Genomic DNA, 26,103 nt, shown 5'->3' with positions numbered 1-26,103 from the left:
ATTTGATAGAGTGGCAACTAAAGCTTGCAGGATTCTATGGGCCGTAAACAACTAAAGAAGTTTTCCTCAGACTTTTTTAACATGTTGGAAATAGTTCAAGTAAATAATCCCTGAAGATCCAATTTGGATTTTGATGGAATTTCCAGCTGGCTATGTGAGAAATGCTAAATATTTTGCTTAATTAATTTATGAAGATGTTCTGATATTATGTTGTTTGTATTATTTATGGAGAAGTTCTGAATTGTAATAGTATTTGAAGCCAAAGAGTTAATAAGAGTATGCTAAATAATTCTCAGTGTGCTAACAATTACACTGACAACCAATTTAAGATTGTCAGCCAGGCTCAGTGTGGCATATTTGTGTGTACTGGAAGCTACATATATTAATGTGTAGGGCCTGTTCTTTGCAGAGAGAAAGAACATGGACACACATTGTGCCTGTTTCAGCTAAACAAAATAAGTGACAGCAGAGACTTCCGGTTGCGGTGATGCGGAGCTAAGCCGCACGTTCGGTAGCTCCCGCTATTTTCGGTCTTTCGGGCTCTTTTAAGGGCCCGTAGCGGAGCTGGCTGGACTTTTCCCGGTGTCGGAACACATCCACTGCGCTTATCCGCCGGTGGATGGACTGGATCGGCTTTGGAGCAGAGGAAGGTGCGAGGCAGGAGAAACAAGATGGTGGCGGGCGGGGAACGGCAGCGTGGCAGCAGTGGGAGCAGGAGCAGCAGGAGTTGCTTCAGAGAGCTGAAGGCCTGGAAGGCTTTGGAACCACTTAAGGCCTCGCTGGACAAGCTCATGGCGACTCAGACGGCTCAGGGTGCAGAGATCCGAGAGCTACGGCAAAAGGCCTCGGAGAGCGAGGATGAACTCCTAGGCCTGGCAGTGAAGGTGGAGTCCCACGATGCGCTCCACAAGAAATGGCTAGCGAGGATGGAGGAGATGGAGAACCGCTCCCGTCGGAAGAACTTGGGGATCCTGGGCCTCCCGGAGGGGATGGAGGGTTCGGACTTGGGGGCCTATGTGGCCGTGATGTTGAACTCGTTAATGGGCGTGGGGTCGTTCCAAGGGCCCTTGGAGCTGGAGGGTGCCCATCTAGTGCTGTTGAGGAAGCCCAAGCCGAACGAGCCGCCTAGGGCGGTGCTGGTCCGTTTTCACCGCTTCGTTGACCGTGAGTGTGTGCTGAGATGGGCGAAGAAGGAGAGGAGCAGCAAGTGGGAGAATGCAGAGATCCGGATTTATCAGGATTGGAGCGCGGAGGTGGCGAAGAGAAGGGCTGGTTTTAATCGGACGAAGGCAGTGCTTCACAAGAAGGGGGTGAGGTTTGGCCTGTTACAGTCGGCACGCCTCTGGATCACTTACAAAGACCGCCAGCTCTACTTCGATTCCCTGGAGGATGCCTGGGCCTTCGTCCAGGCAGAGAAGTTGGACTCAAACTGAGGACTGGGGGGCTGGGGACTGATGTGCATAGTCCGGAGGCCTTGCCCTCCTGGGTATCCTTTCGTTTTTTTGTTTGTGTTTGTTGATGCCTTTTTGCTTTTTTGCTCTTTTGCTTTTTGGGGCTGTTATTTAGTTATTCTGGAGCTTTCTTGTTTTTCACTGGTGGAGTGCTGGGGAGCTGTTCGCGGTCCCGCTGGGTCATGCGCCCTTCTTTTTCCCGCGTGTTGGGTCGGGGGGGCGGGGTCTGAGATGGAAGCGCGGGCTTTCTTTCCGCGCTGGAGGCGCAGTGGGCGGGACCGGCACTGGGTGGGGGGTTGGTGGTTGTGTTACACCGGGGGGGGGGGGGGGGGGGGGGGTCGTTGGGGTGGTGGGAGCAGCCGGGGTCAGCAGGAGTCGGCTGACTTACGGAAGTACGATGGAAGGGATTACGTAGCTAGGGGGGCCCTAGCTTGAGGGGGGGGGGGGAATAGGGGGGTGGGGGGTACCGGGTTGCTGCTGGAGGGGCCAAAGGGGAACTGCTGGTGATGGGGGGGGGGGGCTGGTCTGCCACCATGGCGAACGGGCCTGGGGGGTTCCCTGGGCACATGGTGAGCCGAGGGAGAGCTATGGCTGACCGGCGCAGAGGGAGGGGGAAGACCTCCCAGATTCGGCTGGTCACATGGAACGTGAGGGGGCTGAATGGACCGGTGAAGCGGTCCCGGGTCTTGGCGCATTTGAAGAGGCTGGGAGCGGATGTGGCTATGCTCCAGGAGACGCACCTTAAGGTGGCGGATCAGGTGAGGCTGAGAAGAGGCTGGGTTGGACAGGTGTTTCACTCAGGATAGATGCGAAGAATCGAGGGGTGGCGATTTTAGTTGGTAAGAGCTTGTTGTTCATGGCGTCAAGTATGGTGGCGGATAGCTGTGGCAGATACGTAATGGTCAGTGGTAGGCTTCAAGGGGAGCGGGTGGTTCTGGTTAATGTGTACGCCCCCAACTGGGACGATGCAGGTTTCATGCGGCGAATGTTGAGCCGGATTCCTGGAGACGGGGGGGCTTGATCTTGGGAGGGGATTTTAATACTGTGTTGGACCCAGCTCTGGATCGTTCGAAGTCTAGGACGAGTAAGAGGTCGGCGGCGGCCTCAGTGCTGAGGGGATTATGGATCATATGGGAGGGGTAGACCCTTGGAGGTTTTTAAGGCCGGGAGGTAGGGAGTTTTCCTTTTTCTCCCATGTCCACAAGGCTTATTCCCGGATTGATTTTTTTGTCTTCAGCAGGGCGCTAATCCCGAGAGTGGTGGGGGCGGAGTATTCGGCGATAGTCATATCTGACCACGCTCCTCATTCGGTGAACCTGGAGCTGGGGGAGGGGAAGGATCAGCGCCCGCTGTGGAGGTTAGATGGGGCTTCTGTCGGAGGAGGAAGTATGTGGGTGGGTATGTAGGGGTATAGAGGGGTATTTGGAAGCCAATGACAATGGGGAGGTGCAAGTTGGGGTGGTCTGGGAAGCGCTGAAGGCGGTGGTTCGAGGGGAGCTGATATCTATTTGGGCGTACAGGGAGAGGGGGGAAAGGGTTGAGAGGGAGAGGTTGGTGGAAGAAATGGTAAGGGTGGACAGGATGTATGCGAATGTCCCGGAGGAGGGGCTTTTGAGGAAGCATCGCAGTCTCCAAGCAGAGTTCGATATACTGACCACCCGGAAGGCGGAGGCGCAGTGGAGGAGGACGCAGGGGGGGGTATATGAGTACGGGGAGCAGGCAAGTCGGATGCTGGCCCACCAGCTCCGGAAGTGGGAGGCAGCGAGAGAGATAGGGGGAGTCACAGATGCAGGAGGGAACCTGGTGCGGAGTGCTAGGGACATTAATGGGGTGTTCAGGTCCTTCTACGAGGAGCTGTACCGGTCGGTGCCCCCTAGGGAGGTGGGCGGGATGGACCGTTTTCTGGATAAGCTGGAGTTCCCAAGAGCGGAGGAGGAGTGGGTGGAGGGTCTGGGGGCCCCAATCGAGTTGGAGGAGCTGATGGAGGCGCTGGGGAGCATGCAGACAGGGAAAGCACCGGGGCCTGATGGGTTCCCGGTGGAGTTTTATAAGAAGTTCTCAGACCTGCTGGACCCGTTGTTAGTGAGGACCCTGAATGAGGTGAGGGAGGGGGGCTTTGTCCCCGACGATGTCTAGAGCAATAATCTCACTGATCCTGAAGCGGGATAAGGACCCCCTCCAGTATGGGTCTTACAGGCCGATCGCGCTCCTCAACGTGGACGCAAAGTTGTTGGCTAAGATACTGTCCAGGAGGGTGGAAGATGTGGTCCCGATGGTTATCCATGAGGACCAAACGGGGTTTGTGAAGGGGAGGCAGCTGAATGTTAATGTGCGGCGGCTTCTTAATGTTATGATGATGTCAGCGGCGGATGGGGAGGCGGAAATAGTAGCATCGATGGATGTGGAGAAAGCCTTCGATAGGGTGGAGTGGAGCTACCTGTGGGAGGTGTTGAGGAGATTTGCGTTTGGTGAGGGATTCATTAGCTGGGTGAGGCTGCTGTATAGTGCCCCGGTAGCAAGTATGGTGACGAATGGGAGGAGGTCGGAGGACTTTCAGCTTTCCCGGGGGACGAGGCAGAGGTGCCCCTTCTCTCCCCTGCTCTTCGCATTAGTGATTGAACCCCTGGCCATGGCGCTGAGGGATTCGAAGAATTGGCGGGGGATTGTGCGGGGTGGGGGGGGGGGGGGGGGGGGGGGGGCGAGCACCGGTTATCGCTGTGCGCGGATGATTTACTGTTGTACATTGCGGATCCAGCCGGGGGGGGGGGACGCCAGAGGTGTTGAGGATACTTGGGGAGTTTGTGGACTTTTCGGGCTATAAGCTCAACGTGGGGAAGAGTGAGCTGTTTGTGCTGCACTTGGGAGACCAAGAGAGGGTGATAGGGGAGCTCCCGTTGAAGAGGGCGGAAAGGAGCTTTAGATATCTTGGCATCCAGATAGCGAGGAGCTGGGGGGGCCCTACATAGGCTAAATTTTTCGAGGCTGGTGGAACAGATGGAGGAGGAGTTTAGGAGGTGGGATGCGCTGCCACTCTCTTTGGCGGGCAGGGTCCAGTCGGTTAAGATGATGGTGCTCCCGAGGTTTTTGTTTCTCTTCCAGTGTCTCCCCATCTTGATTCCGAAGGCTTTCTTTAGGAGGATTAATAAGAGTATTCTGGGGTTCGTGTGGGCGCGGAAGACCCCGAGAGTGAGGAGGGTATTCCTGGAGCGAGGCAGGGAGGTAGGTGGTTTGGCGTTGCCCAACCTGTGTGGGTACTACTGGGCGGCGAATGTAGCAATGATTCGTAGGTGGTGATGGAGGAGCAGGGTGCCGCACGGAAGAGGTTGGAGGTGGCGTCCTGTGTGATCACGAGTTTGGAGGCACTGGTGATGGCCCCGCTCCAACTCCCCCTGGCAAAGTATTCTATGAGTCCTGTAGTGGTGGCTTCCCTCAAAATTTGGGGGCAGTGGAGGCGGCATAGGGGGGCAGTGAAGACCTCAGTTTGGACCCCGATACGGGGCAATCACCGGTTTGCACCAGGGAGAATAGATGGTGGGTTTTTGAGTTGGCACAGGGCAGGCATCAGGCGGATGGGGGACCTTTTCCTCGACGGGAAGTTTGCGACCTTAGAGGAGTTGGAGGGGTAGTGGGGTCTCCCCCCCCTGGGAATACTTTCAGGTATATGCAGATTAGGGCGTTTGTTAAGCGGCAGGTGGCGGAGTTTCCGCTATTGCCACCAAGGAGGGTGCAGGATAGGGTGCTCTCGGGGACGTGGGTCGGTGAGGGTAGGATCCCGGCAATTTATCAGGTGATGCAGGAGGGGGAGGAGGCATCGGTGGAGGAGCTGAAAGCGAAGTGGGAGGAGGAGCTAAGGGAGGAGATTGACGAGGGGACGTGGGCGGATGCCCTGGGGAGGGTGAATTCGTCCTCTTCTTGCGCGCGGCTCAGCTTAATTCAGTCGAAGGTGCTGCATAGGGCGCATATGACTGGGGCCAGACTGAGCCGGTTCTTTGGGAGTTAGGACAGGTGCAGGAGGCCCAGCGAATCACACCCACATGTTCTGGGCGTGTCCGGCGTTGGAGGGGTTCTGGAAGGGGGTGGCGGGAACCTTGTCCAAGGTGGTCGGTTCCAGAGTGGAACCGGGCTGGGGGCTCGCAATCTTTGCGGTAGCATCGGAGCCGGGAGTGCAGGAGGCGAGAGAGGCTGGAATTCTGGCCTTTGCGTCTCTAGTAGCCCGGCGTAGGATTCTTTTGCAGTGGAGGGACGCGAAGCCCCCGAGCCCTGAATCCTGGATTAATGACATGGCCAGGTTAATCAAACTGGAGAGGGTCAAGTTTGCCCTGAGAGGGTCGGTACAAGGGTTCTTCCGGCGGTGGCAGCCCTTTCTTGATTTCCTGGCGGAGTGTTAGGGGGTGGGGAATCTCAGCAGCAACCCTGGGGGGCGGGGGGGGGGGGGGTTGTTTTTGCAACTGTATGTTTGTTACTTTCTTTTTTGTTATTAATTTATTGCTTTGTATTGGGGGGAGGGGCTTTTTTCCCTGTTTTTTCTATGCCTCGTTTATTTTATTGTTGAGAGAAAATTTGTTGTTGAAAAATTTGAATAAAAATTATTTTAAAAAAATAAATAAGTGACAGCCATTTGCCGATTCATTCCCCCGAGCAATGCCTTGACCAATCAGGGTCAAGCTGCCTGTTTCAAATTTGGTGGAGGCATTGAACAAATATTTTGTCTATGTCTTAACATTAGAAGACAAGTTTCAGATCAGAAATAGCCAATAAATAGTTAAAATAAAAAGTGATGAAATTAGGGAGATAAATATAAGCAGAGTATTGTGGAAACCTAAGGGCCTAAAATATGACAAATCCCAGGCACCTGATGGTTTACACCCTAGGTTTTAAAAGAGATAGTTGCAGATAGTGGTGGGAATGGCCACATTATTTTGGAAGTTAGCAAATTATGCTGATATGGCTGTTGAGTGTAATGCTTGACCTGCAGGCTCTGACACATGCAGGGCAGGTGGTGCAGGAAGGGTTAGGCAGATAAGGTTTAAAAAAAAAAAAATTTAGAGTACCCAATTCATTTTTTTTTCCAATTAAGGGGCAATTTAGAATGGCCAATCCACCTATCCTGCACATCTTTTGGGTTGGGGCGAAACCCACGCAAAGACAGGGAGAATGTGCAAACTCCACACAGACAGTGACCCAGAGCCGGGATCGAACCTGGGTCCTTGGCGCCGTGAGGCAGCAGTGCTCACCACTGTGCTGCCTGGAGATAAGGTATTTTAACGCTTATGCACTCCTCCGATGCCTCAGTTTCACCTCTGGATGCTCCCGAAGTCCTTTGATGAACTTCCTTTATTTTGGTCAGTCACAGACCAGTGATTCCGAAGTCAATGGGGATATTTGACCACTGCAGGTAGGCATTGTAGACACTCCCAAAGCATTTCCGCTGTCTTTCTGGGAATCTCCTGCTGCGACCGTGTTCTGAGTAGAACTGTTGCTTCAGGAGTCTAGTGTCAGGCATATGAGCAGCATTTCCTGCCCAGTGGAGCTGGTGTTTGAGTGATTAGCTGATTAGTGATGCTGGGCAGGTTGGTTAGAATAGAGTCCTACTGGAGATATATGTGCGATTTCCCAGTCTGCAGCACATCGATCCATCAAGATGGCAGTCAACGCTCTCTTCAAGGATGGCCAATACATTAATTTTCACAGTCTGGCTGAGAGAAACATTGGGTTTAGGGCCATCAGTTTGTGTCCCAGGTGCAAAGTTCGATTCACTGCATGCATGTGAGCATTGTGGATAGCACAACCGCTTCACAGCTCCAGGGTCCCAGGTTCGATTCCGGCTTGGGTCACTGTCTGTGCGGAGTCTGCACATCCTCCCTGTGTGTGCGTGGGTTTCCTCCGGTTTCCTCCCACAGTCCAAAGATGTGCCAGTTAGGTGGATAGGACATGATAAATTGCCCTTAAGTGTCCAAAATTGCCCTTAGTGTTGGTGGGGTTACTGGGTTATGGGGATAGGGTGGAGGTGTTAACCTTGGGTAGGGTGCTCTTTCCAGGAGCCGGTGCAAACTCGATGGGCCGAATGGCCTCCTTCTGCACTGTAATCTATGATGATGATGATGTGGCCATCCAGGCTCCCATGGGCCAGCCATCAGCCTTAATAACCAGGGAGGATTCCACTCCCTTGATATACAATGAGCCCACAACCACCAAAGATAAATCGTTCAGTGGTATGCATGGTTACTGCGGAAGAAGTCAAATGCTCGCTTATTTCAGCAGTTCCAGGTGCCAGAACTTCACCCATGCAAGGATGAACTGAGGATTGATTCTGGGAGACAAAGCGTACCCAATAAAGAGATTACTGCTTACTCCTGTGAGAACCCTTGCAGATGTGGAGGAGAGGGGCACGCATGCCAAGGTGTTAGCTGAGTGACCATTCAGCAAGCCATTGGTCTACTGAGCTTGTGATTCAGGTGCCTGATTGGGTATAGCCCTTTATTATACCCAAGCTAGAGTCCCACGTATTGTGCTGGATTGCTGTGCACTGCACAACCTAGCACTATGGGGGTGGGGCTGGTGCGGTGTTGAACAGTGAGGAGATAATCGAGTGCAATTCCTCCTGAGATCATGAAGATGTGGAGGAGGAGATTACTGACAGGACAATGCTTCATGAAGGGCCTCAGAGGGCACAGGCAAGGCACCATGAGCTAGGCACAAGGGAGGGCTCAGCTGGACTAATACAGGAGGGTTTCAAATAATCCCTATTACCTGATCCATCCATTCCAATAAAGCTCTCCCTTTTTGCTGGACTTTTACTGGTTAATTCATTTAACAAGCCACTGCCCTGTGCCCAGTGACACTGCACTTCCTAGCATGGGGAAACCAAGGACCATGTGGATGGTCGATCCTAACCAGCCTATAAACAATGCATTTATACAAAGAAAACCAAATACACGTTAAACATTAAACAGTCACCAGCATTCCAATCAACCCCCTGCTCTCTTTCCCCCTCCCACAGGCCCCAGCAGTAGATTTGCATCAGTGGACAGTCACTTGGCAGCATAACTACATTGATGCAAAGCATGGTGAAAGAGCATGAGAGTGCCCACTCCCCCTCTCCAGCACTGACAGTAGGTTACTTACTCTAGGCCACAGAAACAGAAGGGGCTGCAGGAGACAAATACACTCCCTCCAAGCATTAAACATAACACAGTCAACAGCACAATTTCTCTTCCACAGCTCCCAGCAATAGACTGGCATCAGTGCAAAGTCACTCGGGGGTGAGCATAACAATACACCAGAAGGTGATACTGATGCACAGCATGGCGGAAGAGCGAAAAGCAACTCTCTCCTCCAGCACTGGCAGTGGGTTGCTTGCTCTAGGCCACAGTAGCATAAGGGGCAGCAGCAAACAAACACACGGCCTCTGGACATTAAACAGTCAACAGTATAATAACTCTCCCTTTTGCCTGCAGCTCCAGCAGTAGACTTATATCAGTGGAACGTCGCTCGAGGGTAGCGTAACAAAACACTGGAATGTCTTCCCGACACATAGTATGGCAGAAAAGCAAAAGAGCACCCTGTTCCCTTTGCCAGCACTGGTTGTAGGTCATCATTTTTTTCATTAAGGGGCAATTTGGCGTGGCCAATCCACCTACCCTGCACATATTTGGATTGTGGAGGTGAGACCCATGCAGACACTGGGAAAATGTGCAAATTCCGCACAGACAGTGACCGTGGCCAGGACCGAACCCGGGTCCTCGGCACCGTGAGGCAGCAGTGCTAACAATTATGCCACCATGCTGCCCATGTAGTAGGTCATCTTAATGCCACCCATCCCCTTGCTCCAATCCACAAAAGCAAGAGGGGCAGCATCAGCTAAGCACACTACCTCTAGACATTAAACATTAAACAACAGCACAATAGCAAACTCACGGCTTCTGGACATTAAACAGTCAACAGTACAATAAAATCACCAGCAATCTGCACGGCTTACAGACATTAAACAGTCAACAGTTCAATAAAGTACCCAACATCTGTATGTACATAAGATCTTCAAGAAGTTGCTCAGTTGAATCGAGCTGCCACCCTTCCCCCTCCTTCAGCACTGGCAGAAGGTCAAATGACTTCCTCTCATTTCTTGCTCCAGGCCAAAGAAGTAAAAGAGGTGGCAGCGAGCAAACACACAGCTTCCAGACATTGAACAGTCAGCAATACAATAAAGTCATCAACAATCTGTAAGAGCAGGTTTTCAATACCTTCCACAAGTTGCTCAGTTGAATTGGGCCGTCACCCTTCTCCTCCTCCAGCATTGGCAGCAGATCATCTGACTGCTTCCCTTTCCTTGTTCCAGGCCACAGAAGCAAAAGAGGTCGTAACAAGCAAACACACAGCTTCCAGACATTAAACATTGAACAGTCAATAGTACAACAAAGTCACCAGCAAACTGCAAAACAGTTCTTCAGTAGCTTGTTCAGTCAAATTAGTCCACCGCCCCTTCCCCTTTTCCAGCACTGGCAGTGGGACATCTTACTCCCTCCCTTTTCTTGCTCCACGTCACAGAAGCAAAAGAAGTGGCAGCAAACAGACACAGCATTCAAGCCACTCCGCCTCTCCCCTCCTGTCGCTCCCAGCAACAGACTCTCAAAGGCAGCAATAATCATACCAGAAAGTCATACATTCTGACATAAGGCACATCAGAAGAGTGAAAGAGAACCCCCTTTCCCCACTCCAGCATTGGTAGTAGGCCAGCTTACATCCTCCCTTTGTTTATCCCAGGCCACAGAAGCAGAAGAGGCAGCAGCAAACACTAGGCTTCAGGCATTGCAGCCAGAAGCAGGAATAATCAGCAAACACAACCTACAGCCCCTTGGGAGGCTTGAAGTGCTCACATAGCTAGAGACTAGAGGGGAGTTAAAGTGACCTGCAAAATATAACCATGAACAGGGCTCTGTCCTGGAAGTGTTGAGTCAGGTACCACGGTCGGCGCTGGCTTGGAGAGCCCACGGGCCTGTTCCTGTGCTGTATTGTTCTTTGCTTGAGCAACACAACCTCAATTCTCAGCATCCTGCTACCCATCTTCTCTTGCAGACCCAGTAATATTGTGACCATTGTATGCAAATTCAGTTACTATGCTTCATTGGCGATGTTGCATAAAAGTGCAATGAGAATTAACCCAAGTTTAAGTTAAGAGAAAAAGCTAGATCATTTCTATATTATTAAACGGTTATGTGGTTTTCACAGTGTTAGATATTGTGTTAAATGGTATAAACTAAATTAATCCAGTTTACAATTAAGACAATTCTAGCCAGCAGGAACAGAGGATGTAAATTTAAAGAAAGATTTACAACAGATGCTAGATCTGAAATAACCTGCCATGTTGATGTAAAGTAGTAGAGGTAAAGATCTTAGTGTTCAAAATGCACCTGGGTGTTCAGCTGGTTGAGTTGGAGTGCTAGAGAGCTCTGTTTTTTTTGCACCTTTGACTTTTCATTCTGAGGAGTTAGGGCACTACTAGCTTCGATAACAGTCGTGGCAATTAGAAGGTTCATGAAATTCTGGTATTGCTGAATTTTGGTTGGTTGGTTTGAGCATTTATTTATAAATAATAATGTAATAAATGGTTTAAAATGCTGTATAGTACAAACATAAGGGGCATCATATTTTTAATACAAAGACTGCAAATGAATAGATGAAAAACTTATGGAACATATACAATATTTATAATTTATAAACTGGAAGTTAAAACCGCTCAAAATTATTGCACTTGCATTCTTTTTCATCTTATCCTTACACTGTTCTATTTCTACTTGACATGTATCTACTCTGGAATTACTTCTCTTGTAACAGAAAAGCTCATCCAAAACTTTAGACTCTTTTTAAAACATAAGCAATATATATATACTCATTGTAAAAATTAATTTACACCTACATCTTGTTACATTGTAAATGTACATAGCCAAGATCACTTGCAGTATAGTTGCCCAAAATTAACATCTGTTACATTGAAACATTGCATTTTACAATAAAACTGAAGTAGACAGCATTTGTTTGTATTTACAGGCTGTGTTGAAACTGCTCAGGCAGCAGACATGATTGGTAATATGCTACAAAGTTCCAGTTTGTTTGTACATATTACATGCACGCAAAGCATTCCATTATGATAAGCACACTGAAAGAGTGCAAAAAATCCTCTACAACCTCTCGAAGAAACTAGAACTAATACTATTGATTGAATCTTGAATAGACTAGTGCAACCTCCTGCAATATTAGCAGTGCCTTCAAAGGTCTATCACATATCTTACAGTTAAATGGTATGATTTTCCACAGTGTATATTAGGGATGCAAATGAAGTTCAAATAATTCAGTGCCCTGAAACTTGAAGGATTTTCTTAACTTTGTAAGTAATAAACATTGATCATTCCATCAATGATATGTGAATGTGTAGATATAAATAATAATGAGCTGTTTATGCAAAGGACATCATTGAGGTCTGTCTGGTGTGTGAATTAGTTTCCATTTTCCTCTTTACCTGTCATCTTTTCCTTGTCTATCTAAGATGAGGACTCGGTCATATTGCCAATATTTCTTTTGCAACTCTTGAGAGTTTGCGGCAATCATATATCCCAATGTATTCAGGAGAACTAGACAACATATGCCTGGGGCCTTGTCATATGACCTTGCCTACTGTGTTTCTATTGGCACTTATGTTAAGTCTGTAATTTAGCTTATGCAGAGTATTTTATATCTCTAACTGCACAAAATTAATTTTTAATTTCAGTGGTGGTTGGTGAGATGCTGTTATCTTGTTATTTATAAGAAGCCGGCGAAATGTATAATATGCAGGTAAGTGAATCATGAAGACACAAAAGTTAGACCCTCCTGGAAATAAGTCTTCTGTACAGGCACTGGCATAATGATAATTACCTTAATCTATCAGCAGGGAAGTTCACGTCTGGTGTGACCAGACAGGTGGGTTCATATTTGCCTTTCCCAAAGGCCATGTCCTGCTCTTCAGTATTGTTACTACAGTCTAGAATCAGCTGAAGCATACTCCAATATTGGAACTTCTGGCCGATATTCAATAATTCAACTACTTTAGCTACCAACGACGTTGTGGTGGATCAATCAGCTGGTGTGGCATTCATTTTAGGGCAGTCATGAATGTCATTTAATGCCTCCTGTAGAGAGGCACGTGTGTATTGCAGTGTGATCATCAACCTGAAAACTCCAAGTATGGCACTTAGTGAGTGGATGGGTAAACTCTGATCTCCCCTCTCCAATTGTTCCATTCATTTAAAAATCAAAAGGAAGAAAATATATCCATACATTTGCAATCCATTTGTCGCTAATGCACGCAGTCGATCTTGAAAAACTCTTTAATGAATTGCTATTTTTCTATTCTTTCTGCTTAGCATCACATTCTTGGAGACATGTAAATTAATAAATTACTGTCTAGATGTGTGGAAAATGATTACTTTTCTTTGTAAGTTATTTACCAAACTGAAGCTATTTTAATGTAGGCTGGAGAAGACTCAACCGCCTGCTGTTCATCACAACCACTGCTCAAATTCATGATGGAAAAAGTGTCTCAATCAGCATATTAAAAGGGGTGGAGAAACGCATTGTTTCCCTTTGCCTTTCAAAGGAGGCTTGCATCCCACGACTCTCCTTCATTTACATCCCCAATAAAGAACTGGCAATGAGTTTCTTTAGCCATTTTGCAATTCCCATTTAAAATAAAATGTCAAAGGATAGCTGAAACACTAGTCTTTTTTTTTGCAATTTGCATGGATAATGCATGCTGCCATCAGTTAAATGATATTTCAATAAGATTTGTCACTCTCCGACTATAACTACTATAATGCAGTCTCATCCTATCTTTTAGTGGCATTCATACTAATATGTAAACCACCGGACAAAAATAATGATTTCAGACCCAGACAGAATATTTGAAGATGCTATACCAAGTGTAAAATTGTATGGAAAGTACCTGCCTGTCTCAGAATAAATATTAAGGCCACACCAATACAGCATACAAGAAAGGGCCAATGTTTTCTTTAAAAACATATCATTTTCAAATACAACAGATTCGCTAAGACAGCTATATCTGATGCTTTAACAAATGGTAAACCTCCAAATGACTTGTATTATTAGCTAGAGTTGGAGCCATGTCTTCATGGACTCATTAGGTAATGTCATTGTATTCATTGCTGTAACAGGTTTCTCTTCTCAATTCAGAGTCAAGCATCGAACAGTGAAGCATTCGGCCTGGAGCACCAGTTCCATCACTTATTTGAGGGAGCTGCCTGGCTCAGATCTGAGCCATCCCTTGCTTGTTTAACCTTCTCCCACTGAGCGAGATTTTCCCTAAAAAGCAGAAATGGACACAATTTTAAAAATATTTCTTCCATCAACATTTCATCAACACATGAAGGCCAAAGTAATTTGGTTTCAAAATGCCTCTGGTTACTGGTTTTGGATTCAGACACTTTTCCTTTTAGATTAGTGAAAGCTTCTCTTTCCCCAATATTTTACACAATCAAAATACTCCAGGTATCCAGTATCAGAGGACATGTACATCACAGAGGTTGTTCGGTCCATCATGCCAGCTTTCCCATAATATGACAATTTGCATCCATTAAAGTATTTTCCAAAAGTTATTATTGGATTTGGTCACACCACTCTTTATACCAGAACAGCTCACTGCCTAAATATGTTTTCCCTCATGTTGCCTCTGAGTCGTTTGCCAATTTGCTTAAATCAGTGTCCTCTGATTACTGACCCTCCTGCCACTCGAAATAATTTCTACTTATTTTCTCTATGAGAACTAATCATGATTTAAAAAATCTATATCAAAGCAAAGTTAAAGATAATATAAAGACAAAAAAAAAACAAATGTATACCAGTGGCAGGTTTGCAGATTGGGAAATTTATAAAAAAGTATAAAAGGAGCAAAGGTAAATTAGGGGCAGCACGGTAGCATTGTGGATAGCACAATCGCTTCACAGCTCCAGGGTCCCAGGTTTGATTCCCGGCTGGGTCACTGTCTGTGCGGAGTCTGCACATCCTCCCCATGTGTGCGTGGGTTTCCTCCGGGTGCTCTGGTTTCCTCCCACAGTCCAAAGATGTGCAGGTTAGGTGGATTGGCCATGATAAATTGCCCTTAGTGTCCAAAATTACCCGTAGTGTTGGGTGGGGTTACTAGATTATGGGGATAGGGTGGAGGTGTTGACCTTGGGTAGGGTGCTCTTTCCAGGAGCCAGTGCAGACTCGATGGGCCGAATGGCCTCCTTCTGCACTGTAAATTCTATGTAAATGAAAGAAAACTTGCGCAAAATATAAAAAAGGTTAATAAGTAGATAAAAGGGAAGAGAGTAACTAACATGAATGTTGGTCCTATGGAGGATGAGACCGTGGAGTTAATAGTGGGGAGCACAGAAATGGCGGAGACACTAAATCAACACTTTGCCTCAGTTTTCACAGTGGAGGAGACTATACAATCCCAATAGTAACAGGTAATGCAGAGGTAACAGAAAGGGAGAAACAGTTTTAAAATATGCAGATTGGGTGGATTACCCCTTAGTGTCCCAAAGTGTGCAGGTGACAGGGTTGTGGGGATGAGGGAGGGTAGTGGGCTTAGGTAGGGTGCTCTTTCAGAAGGTTTGTGCAGATCCGATGGGCCGACTGGCCTCATTCTGTACTGTAGGAATTCTATGAGCTTAGAACAATCATCAATAGGGAAAAAGTACTGAACTTACTGATTGTGATTGAAGTCCCCAGGGCCTGATTGCCTACATCCTAGGATTTTAAAGGAAGTGGCAGCGGAGACAATGGATCCTTTGGTTATAATATTCCAGAAAGGCTCCAGTGGATTGGAAAAATGGCAATGTAAAACCCTTATTCAAAAAGGGAGGGAAGCAGAAAGTAGGCAACTGCAGACTAGTTCGTTTAACATTTGTCATTGGGAAATTGTTAAAATCCACCATTAACAAAATACCAGGAAATGTGGAAAGTTAAAATGCAATCCATCAGAGCCAGCATGGATTTATGAAAGGTAAATATTGTTTAACTCATCTTCTAGAGTTCTTCGAAGATGTAACAAGCCAAGTGGATAACGTAATGAAGATCATGTAGGTGTAGTATATCATGTAGATGTAGTATATCATGTAGTATATCGTGTAGATATCTGGACACAAGATAAGATTACATGGGGTTTGGGGTAATTTATCAGTTTGGATAGAAGACTCGCTAACAGACAGAAGGCAGAGAGTTGGGAAAAGTGTGTTTTTCTGGTTGGCAAGATGTAAGTAGTGGGGTGCCACCGGGTTTAATCCTCGGGTCCCAACTATTTATAATATGTTAATGACATAGATCTAGGAATAGAAGGTACTATCGCCAAGTTTGCAGATGACACTAAAATAGGTAGGATAGTAAGCTGCAATGAGGAAATAAGAATTTACAAATAGATATAGATAGATTAGGTGAATGGGTCAAAACTTGGCAGATGGAGTTTAACGTGGATAAGTGTGAAGTTATCCATTTTGGCTGGAAAAATTGAAAGGGAACTTATTATATAAACGGAGAGAAACTTTAGAGTGCTTCGGTACAAGGGGATCTGGGTGTCCTTGTGCATGAATCATAGAAAACTATTATGCAGGTACAGCAGGTTATAAGGAAGGCAAACGGAATTTGGCTATTATAGCCAAAGTGATAGAGTAAAGTGTCGATGCGACTGTACAGGGTGTTAGTGAGACCGTACCTGCAGTACTGTGTACAGTTTTGGTCCCTTTATTTGTGGATGGATGTAGTTGCATTAGACACAGCTCAAAGGAGCTTCAATCGATTGATTCTAGAAATGTGGGACGGGATTCTCCATCCTGGGATGCCCGGAATGTGTTACCCAATGGGACGGAGAATCAGGCATCGGGCGCCGACCCAATCGTGATGCTCTGACGCTGGTGGATGGAAAAAGGTAACTAAATGCAAATGGGTGTTAATGACTCATTTGCACCCATTTAGCGAGCCTGGTGCCCTATATTCCGGCCTTCCATGATTCTCCGGTCCCCATGAGGTCCACCATGCCAGGACCATGCTGGTAGAAACCATCCGAGCCCCCCCCCCAAGCACAATGCACTACCTGGCTACACCGCCTCTACCAGACCCCCCATGAACCCCCACAGGGGGTCTCACTTGGTCGTGCGCCGCAGAACCTCCACGTCGGCAACCTCCCTCTCCTCTGGCCCACCGACAATGTCCAGTGCCCTCTGCTCAGGCACACTGAGGGGATGTAGGTCCAGTGGTCCCCCTCCGGTCTTTTCCCACTCCCGCCGGTTGTGCGCAGCCTTGTCCTGGGGGGGGGGGGGGGGGGGGAGGGAGGCAAATACAAACAGCAACAGTGTTAGATGGTCCGACACATGCAGCTCAGGGGTTGGGTCTCTGATGGCATAAGTGGCCAGGGCACACGGCCATTGCGGCTGGCACAGGTGGGTGCAGCCATGTGGGTCAGGGCGGGGGTCTGACAGTTCCCCTGGGGGGGGGGGGGGGGGGGGGGGGCAGGTCACACGTGTGTGGGGAGTAGTGTGCTTTGTGCCAGGGGAACAGTGCTGAGTACTCACCCTGGCCGCCCTGAGGAGTTAGTGCAGTTTTTCCTGCACTGGTCTGCAGTCTGGGCCATCACCCTGATGGCGGCTGCCACCTCTGCCCAGGCACGGTGAACGATGGCGCCTGTTGACCTCCGTCCCGGCCTGGGGTATAGTCTCAGCCTCCTCACCTCCACGGAGTCAAGAAGGGTCTTGAGTTCGGCGTCCCAGAATCGCAGCGCTGTCCTCCTTGCGGCCATGTTGTCTGCGACGCTTGTTTGTGTGAGGGGGAGAATGGTTTATGTGCAGCCGCGACGGGGCGTCAATCACAGAACAGCCGAATTGGCCACTGGTCCGTTAACATCTTGACGAGTTTCATGATCTGCCCCTGCTAGCCCCTTGGGAGCGGTTGAATCGCTGCAACTGAGGACCCGATCACGCCATCATGAAAGTCCACCGTTTTCACAATGGCATCTCAGGAACGGAGAATCCAGCCCAATGAATGGATTATCGCTAATGGATCTGTGGATGCAGGTCACTCACTGCTGCACTCCTTCCAGGAATGGACAAGTGGAGCTGCAAATTAAGTGTTACAGCTGTAATTCTTCTCACTACCCCTGTCTGGACTGCTCTCTAGCTTCCAGACGGGTCTCTTTTCTATGGGGACCGTGTCTGTCAGGCAAGTCCCTTCAGGCAGGGTCCCTGAGGAGGTGGGATTTCCCTATTAGGGGGTCCCTGAAGGGCCCCCCTATTATAGGGCTCATTGTGGGGTCTCCTTATCACAACGGGTTCTCACAACAAACCCCCACATCCCACATTCCCCTCATCCCACACCCCCCCCCTCACCCCACACCTCAACCCCCCTCACCCCACACCCCCCTTAACCCAGCCTTCACCACCTCATGTCTCACCTCCCTCTGGCTGTCTAATTATACATGCTGTCTTGTGTCTTACAGGACTAGCCGGGGATGGTCCCGGCCTGTCTGGTACTCCCCACCCAGCGAGTGCCAGGGCCGGTACCCCCCAGAAATCCGAGCACCGACGGAGAGAGCAGCCGCAACACCAGCCCTCTGCCTGAGATGACGCAGGACACCACAACCCAGGAGTTCGGGTCAGAGGAGGACACGGACTTTCCGTCACAGCTAATCTCCAACACCCTCCACCATCTCAGAGACTATCAGCTCGGTTGGGCAAATTAGTGAAGAGGCTTCTGGGACACTCACTGGTGCGCAACACACAGTCGTTCCGGTACAGCAGGTGGAGGTAGGAGCAGCCAAGGGGCCGGACGGCAGGCCGGCCCCAGCAACTAGCTGCCGCCCAGATGGGTCCCAGGCTCCTGGAACATCCAGTCCCACCCATAGTGCCGGTGCAGGCAGAGACCCAGGGACTAGAAGAGGGGATGACAGCCGGCTTCCAGAACCTGCAGATGCAGGTGGAGGAGTCCATCCGCCTGCAGGAGCAGGGAGTGGGTCCAGTCATGCGTGCCACCCAGGCTGTAACCGCACAGGTGATGCCCGTGGTGGAGGCAATGGGGGCGATGGTGTTGGACATGGGTCAGGTAGCGCAAGGCCTGGGGCATTCTGTGTAGGCGGGGGCCGTGGCTCAGGACAGGGCTGCCCACTCACAGACAACCATGTGCCAGAGCCACCTGGAGATTGCAGTGGTGTTCCTCAGTGTGGCGGAGGGCAGAGTGGAGGAGTGTCAGCCTCTGCAATGGTCCAACAGGTGTGAGGTTCTTTCAGCTTTCCAAGTTTGCGAATGGCATAAAAATAGATGGGAGGCAAGTGGTGAGGATGACACAAAGAGGTTACAGAGTGTGATGAATGTTGGAAATTGTTATATATTATAATTTGCGCGTGATTTAATGGAAACATTTCTAAGTTATTTTTGGCGTGATCGGCAGGTGTTTCCCGATGGCCGTGTTGGCGAGATCGCGGCCCGTATTTAATGGCATTTAGAAATGAGTCTCCACATGCTTCTTGCCATTACTGGCTGACTTGCTGTGATTTGCTAGACTCGCACCTCAGTGTCTCGCTGCTAACAAGGAGTAGCTGCTTTTAAACACTCCCTCACCAGTCACTTGCAGTCAATACACAAGCATGGCCGCGCACAGGGGCAGCTCCTCGCTGAGGGGATGCCGACCTCACAAGTCCTCTCGACACCACTGATGCGAGATGAGAAGTTCCCCGAGGGGTCAGAAGACCAGCAGCAGGGTCACCAATACCACCTGGGAGGCAGGAACAGCAGCTGTCAGTGTGGGCAGCATGACCAGGAGGACCGCTCTCCAGTGTCAGAAGACCAATTACCTCCACCGAGCTGAAAGGGTAAGTTACTACCTCTCTCCCAGTTCCGCCTGCCACCCCTCAAGTTCCCAACCCCCCCCCCCCCCCCACTTCCCACAAATCACTCAGAAATTGATCCTTCCCACATGTCCATCAGGTGGAGGCAGGAACATCCAGGGGAAAACGCAGTTGGAGGTCTGTTGGATCCCAGGGCTCAGCTGGGTCCCAGTCAGATACCGAGGCTCTGGACAAGGTTACCAAGAGCTGATGCAGTTGATAGGATACAGCCATGGGATTCAGGAAGGGATGTCAGCAACATTCCAGCCGATTGAAGGAGTTCCAAAGGCTACGGGTGTTGGAGATGATGCCGACAATGCATGGCACCGAGGCCAACACCGCTAGGGTGGCAAATGCAATGGAAAACCTGGAGAACGACGTCAGCGTCTCAAGTGGTGGTGCCCGAGGTATGGCTCACTCCATGACAAGCATGGTTGAGGGCCTCGACATCTTGTCCCAGTCGCTGAGGGATATTGCTGAAGCACTGCAGAGCATGGCCCAGTCACTCAGGGTCATCACCGAGGGCATTGTCAACATGGTGCAGACAATGGGGAACCGCCAGGACTGGCAGAGCCAGATGACCCAGAGGCCTCTGGAGTTCGCTCCAGCTGCCCCTTCATCCCATGGAGAGCTCCAGGGCCCGACAGGCACCTTCAGGGAGGAGGAAGCACTGGAGGCCAACCTGGGGCCTGCCACCAAGGAGACGACAACGATCTCCACTTCTTCCGACTTCCCCCCTCCTGACACCGGCGTATCTCAAAGGCAGTGGGTAGAACAAGGTGGTACAGTAAAGCCTGTGACACTGGTAAGTCAGCCAGGCCCTCTGGCTCCAGGCCCTCCAGAAGATTTCCGCCAAGGACATCAAAGGCCACAGGGCGCAGAAAGCAGCAGGCGCCTCCACCTCTAATGTGCATCCTGCTAACACCTAGATGTAGCAGCAGACCACAAAAGTTCAAGAAGAGAGAGGATCCCTGAGTGGGCACTTCAGGGTTGGGGGAGGGGGGGGGGGGGAATTATCTGTAGCTCGGGGGAATGGAAATGTCAAATGTTCACCATGGGTGTGAGCGCGCTGCCAGCGGAAAGACAGGAGTCAGACTTACTGCCATTGGATCCAGAGAAGGTTCACTAAATTGATCCCAGACATGGAGGGATTTGCTTACAAGGGAGATTAAGTTTGGGGGGGGGGGGGGGGTGGTTGTTGGGTTACGGGTATAGGGTGGATACATGGGTTTGAGTAGGGTGACAACATCGAGGGCCGAAGGGCCTGTTCTGTTCTATGTTCTAAAACATGTTACACCTGATACTTGTGAAACCTCTCACGTTAATCTTCACACTGGGCTTGCCTGCACCTCGAGCCCCTGTTGCTCTCCGCTTCCCCCACTCCCTGCACTCCTGGGCACAGTGGTCCAAGACTAAACTCCCCCGATGCAGACCCCATTCAGTGGGTGGGTGTGAGCATGCTGCCAGCGGAAAGACAGGAGTCAGACTTACTGCCATTGGATCCAGAGAAGGTTCACTAAATTGATCCCAGACATGGAGGGATTTGCTTACAAGGGAGATTAAGTTTTTTTTAATTGTTCATTTACGTGATGTGGGTGTTGCTAGCATTTATTGTCCATCCCTAGTTGCCGTTCAGAAGGTGGTGGTGAATTTCCTTCTTGAAACGCTGCAGTCCTTGGGGTCTATGTACACCCACTGTGCTCTTAGGGAGGGAATTCCAGGATTTTGACTCAGCGACAGTGAAGGAACGGCGATATATTTCCAAATGACTTGGCGGGGAACCTCCAGGTGGTGGGGTTCCCAGGTATCTGCTGCTCTTGTCCTTCTAGATGGTCGTGGTTGTGAAATTTGGAAGGTATTGTCTTAAGGAACCTTGGTGAGTTACTGCAGTGCACCTTGTAGATGGTACGCACGGCTGCCACTGTTCGTCGGTGGTGGGGGGTTTGAATGTTTGTGGAAGGAGAGCAATTAAATGGGCTGCTTTGTCCTGGATGGTGAGTGTTGTTGGAGCTGCACTCATGCAGGCAAGTGGAGAGTATTCCATTCGTAAGTTGAGCCTGTATTTATTGGAATTAAGAAGAATGAGAGGCGACGTAATTGAGACATATAGGGCTGGATTCTCCGATTCTGAGGCTATGTCCCCACGCCGGCGTGGGAATGGTGACGTTTTACGACTGAAAATTCGGCGCAAAGCGGCCACCGATCCTCCATTTGGCTGGGGGCTAGCAGCGTAGAGCACCTGGCACTAGCCGGAGGAACTCAGCCGGTCGGGGGCGGAGCATCGGGGGCGGGCCTCTGCGAGTACGCTGCTTTGGAGGGTGCGGAATATCGTGAAAGCGGCGCTGCCCACGATTTGGTCGGAAACGAGTAGTCTCCGTCTGATCACCAAACGCAATTTCGGTGTCGGCGACCGGAGAATCCCGCCCAAAGGATTCTCAGGGGGTTTGACAGGATAGATGCTCAGAAGAGTGGACAGAATATAAAGGACTGTAAGGAATTATGAAAAGATTAACAAGGAGGGAGAAATTAGAGTACGAGGAAAGCCAGCTAACAAATATAAAAACAGATAGCAAGAGTTTCTACAGAAATTTAAAATGGAAAAGATAGTAAAGTGAGCATTAGTCCTCCAGAGAGTGAGAATGAGGGATTAATAATGGAAATTAAGGAAATGGCAGATCAATCATCAGTTATCTTGAATCTATCTTCACCGTAGAGGATACGATACAAATGACATCCCAGAAGTAATTGTGAATCAGGTGGTGAAAGGGAGGAGCTTAAAACAATTACAATCACCAGTGAAAGGGGACTGAGAAAATGATTACAAATAAAAACTGACAAGTCTCCAGGTGCTGATGGACTTCATTCTGGGGGCTGGCGAGATACTCGATGTATTGATCTGAAATTTCTACAGTTTCCTGGAAAGGTCCCATCAGATTAGAAAATGGCCAATATGAATCCTACTTAATAAAGAGAGAAGACAGAAAGCAGGAAATTACAGGCAACTTAGCTTAACTTCTGTGGTGAGTAAATTGCTGGAAACCATCATTAAAGATGATTTAAAAAAGGAAAAAACTGGGCAATCACAACAAGTCTGACAGCATCTGTGGAGAGAGAAGGGAGCTAACGTTTCAAGTCTGGATGACTCTTTGTCAAAGCTGGAGACAACTGGAAACAGGGTCAGATTTATACTGTTGTGGATGGATATTTATTAAAATGCTACTCGCCGGAATCAAGTTCCCCCTCCCAACTACGTGCCACATCAGCAGGAAATTAAATGGGTCTAAATCATTACCAATATAAGTGACGTGCAGCTGTTGGCCCTCACATCACTTGTGACTTTGCAACATTTAAAGTCTACCTGCAATAGCGCTGCTCCAGTCTCTCAGCGATACCAGTTTAATGCCGCAATGGTGGGTGGGTATGTGGGGTTGGTCTCCTCACAGTGGCTGTCTCCATATTCCTGAGGCCTGCACTCAGTGTGTCCTGCGGGTCTCAGGCAGGGCTGAACTCTGAGACAGAGACCAGTATTCCAACTGGGTGGGGGTGGTTGTCTGTGGGGACGGTGGTGGGGATGGATGACAGGGACATGGCTTTGGTGGGATTAGAGAGTTGGGAGGCAAGGATGACAGAAACATGAGGGACAGTGGGGTATCGTGGGATTGACGGGGGATGATATCAGGCAGAGGGGAGATCAAGGGTGGATAACTTGAAGCCTGACATGGAAGAGAGGAGAACACAGGCACAGAAAGGGGAAGGATAGGAATTGAATTGTATGAATGGGAGGGGATACATGCAGACTCTGGTTCAGGAGTCAGGGGGCCGGGCCGGGGGGGGGGGGGGGGGTGCTGTGTTTGTCGGGAACATAAGTGATAGGTACCACAGACTCATGGAGGTCGGGAAAGGGAGACTGGGGGATTTGCGGACATTGTAGTCAGAGTGAGAGATTAAAGATAATCCTCAGGCTCTGTGGGCCATGCTACAGGGCTGTGCATGGCACGCACATTGTAGATCTGTTCCAGCGAGGTGCAAGGCCCGGATAAGGCCCAATTTTGTATGCAGGGTGTGTTCATTGTCATACAGTCAATGGTGATGGTGTTGGCTGTTTCGGGACTGGGAGGCAGATGGGATGATCATAGTTAAGGGAAGCATTTGCAGCCTATGATAGGGAAAAGGTAAGTAAGGGGGAGGATTATTCAAAGCTGTCAGGGAGGGGTTGGGGTTTCCTTGTATGAGACTATGCACACAGCCTCAAGATAGGGAAGGGTGGGGTCCACATGGGACATGGGGAAATCACCAGGGATGGGTTCAGAAAGGAGGGCTAGAATGTCCACACAATGACAATGGGATCCAGGGTTACTTGGGGGAGGCTGGATAATAATTGGAGGGAGGTCTACCTACATGCAATGCAGTTCCAGGGGGAAGACTGGAGGACCCAAACTGACGTGGGTGGGATCAAAACTAGTCTCAAAATATCGCCGAGCTCAAGACCTCCTGGACGCGGTGGAGGATAGGCAGGCCATCCTGTACCCTAGCCCGGGAAGGAGGCTGCCAGCCACCACCGCACATCGTGCCTGGGCGCAGGTGGCAGAGATGGTCAGTACCACCAGCCTGCAGTGCTGGAAAAAAATGCACAACCTCCTCAGGGCGGCCAGGGTGAGTCGGCAGCACCCTGCCCCTGCCACAAACCTGTCCCACACACCAGTGACGCTCCCCCCTACCCAGAGGGCGGTCAAACCCCCACCCTGCATCACATACCGGCACCCATATCGTCCGCCATGGCCAGGTGCCCTGGCCACTGAGGCCACCAGCTCTCCACCCCCTCGGCTACATGCGTCGGACTGCCTAACACTGTTGTTTCCTGTGTCCTCCCATCCCAGGAAAAAGCGGCCCATAACTGTGGGAGAAAACTGGTGGGAGACTGCTGGACCTGTGACCCCTCAACGTGGCAGAGAAATGGGCTCTGGACATGGTCGGTGGGTCAGAAGGGAATTTGCAGAGGTGGAGATCGGCCTCGGGCGTGGAGGTGAGACCCCACTGAGTTGCAGTTAGTTCCCCATGACACGTCGGTCGCGCTAACCATAGAGACTAGCTGCCGTCCAGATGGGTTTCGGGTTTCTGGAACGGAGGGTTCCATCGATTGTGGAGATGCAGCTACAGAGCCAAGGACTGCATGAGGGGTTGTTGGAGAGCATCCAGCACCTGCAGATGCAGTTGGCGGAGTACAACTGCGTGCAGGAGCAGGAGGTGGTGCCGATCATGCGTGCCACCCAGGCCAACACCGCATGAGTGTCATCTGCAGTGGAGGCGTAGGGGGTGAAGGTATTGTCTATTGATCAGCATGCCCAGGGCCTAGGGGACTCTGTGCAAGCGCTGGTCGAGGCCCAGGACAGGGCTGCTCTCTCACAGGCAGCCATGTGCCAGAGCCACCTGGAATTGCAGCGGGCCATGGCTGAGAATGTTGGCGGCATTTCCCAGGCGCTGGCACAGACACAGAGGGAGGTGGCTCAGCCCCAGAGGGAGATGGCGCAGTCAGTGGCTGATGTGTCACAGACCAGAAGGTGGAGGTACAATCGCAGCATTGATGTGGTGCAGTCCCAGCTGGAGATAATGCTCCATGGATCCAGCATGCAGACCCTGATTGAGGCCAGAGTGGGCCTCCAGGATTGGCAGCGTGCCTCAGGGGGTAGGTACGCTCGCACCCCAGTCCCATTGAATAGCCCGGGGTCATCAAGCACCCCGAGAGAAGAGGAGGTGACTCCTGCAGGGGTTGGGTCGACATTGCGTGTGGGCTGGGTTCTCCACCCTTAACCCCCCCGTACCTCAGGGACTCGATGGGACCATGTGATGGAATGGCCAGCTCGCCTGCAGGGATCGCCCAGGTGGACGGTGGAAAGGAGTCAGACACTGTCAAATCGTGTGGTGCATCGCAGAGCGGGTTGTCATCATCCTCCATCCCATTGACTGGACCTGTGGTGTTACTGCCAACCCAGAGCTTGCACCCAGTAGTGGGGCAGGTATGTATATGGTCAGTGAACCTGGAGGCAATCAGAGCGTTCCATGCACGTTGGCCCTGGTGCAGACGTTATGTGCCTCCAGTGCCTGCCAGGGCCCCATGTCCTCCTGAACCTCCCCCTCCCCCGTAAAGTACCAAACTGAGGTGAGTGTCTCTGGGATGGTGGAGGGTGTTGGAGACAGCTGTGATGGGAAATCAGTGTCATCATCAAACTCGTGCTCTGGGGTGTTATGGGTCTCGGGCACATGGGCCCCCTCTGTGTCGGTATACTTGTCGCTGCTCGGCACCCGGGCTCTGGCTGGGAGCGGGGAACACCAGAAGGACCTGCCCCATCACCAGCATGCCCTGCAAAACTTAAGACAAGGCGCATGATTAGACCACGGGCCTGGGTGTAGTGGGAGGTTGGTTTGAGGTTGAGGGTGGTGTGGGGTTGGTGTGCAGGTGTTGCAGGAGTGAGGGTGGTGTGGGGTTGGTGTGCGGGTGCAGTGGGAGTGAGGGCGGTGTTGACACACGTGTCACGGGGACATCCTTGCCTAAGGCCAGTCTCCACTTCGGAGACTGCCCTTTCCTCAGGCCCGCTGACCACATCCAGGTGGTCAGCTGCTCTGCTGCGGTGAGGGGCCGCAGGTCTGGTGATCCCTCTCCAGTCCTCTCCCGCTCCCTGGTGTTATGAGCGGCCTTCGCCTGGTGTGATTTGTGGGGGGGGGGGGGGGTGACAGATTAGACAGTCTGACGCA

General features: G+C 50.3%; 1 protein-coding gene across 7 annotated transcripts in view; it reads right to left on the bottom strand.

Moving 5' to 3' along the window:
* Positions 1-13,468: 13,468 nt before the first annotated feature.
* pde10a (phosphodiesterase 10A) overlaps positions 13,469-26,103 on the bottom strand; it is a 628,597-nt gene continuing 615,962 nt past the window's right edge. For all 7 annotated transcript variants that reach the window (XM_038808728.1, XM_038808759.1, XM_038808768.1 and 4 more), the window contains one exon: positions 13,469-13,802. In XM_038808728.1, coding sequence (XP_038664656.1) covers positions 13,721-13,802 — 82 coding nt within the window. In that variant the 3' untranslated portion in view covers positions 13,469-13,720. The remainder of the gene's footprint in view (positions 13,803-26,103) is intronic.

The sequence above is a fragment of the Scyliorhinus canicula genome, chromosome 1 (assembly GCF_902713615.1).
Source record: "Scyliorhinus canicula chromosome 1, sScyCan1.1, whole genome shotgun sequence".
NCBI classification, from domain to species: Eukaryota; Metazoa; Chordata; class Chondrichthyes; order Carcharhiniformes; family Scyliorhinidae; genus Scyliorhinus; species Scyliorhinus canicula.
This window is presented reverse-complemented; position numbering and strand designations above follow the sequence as displayed.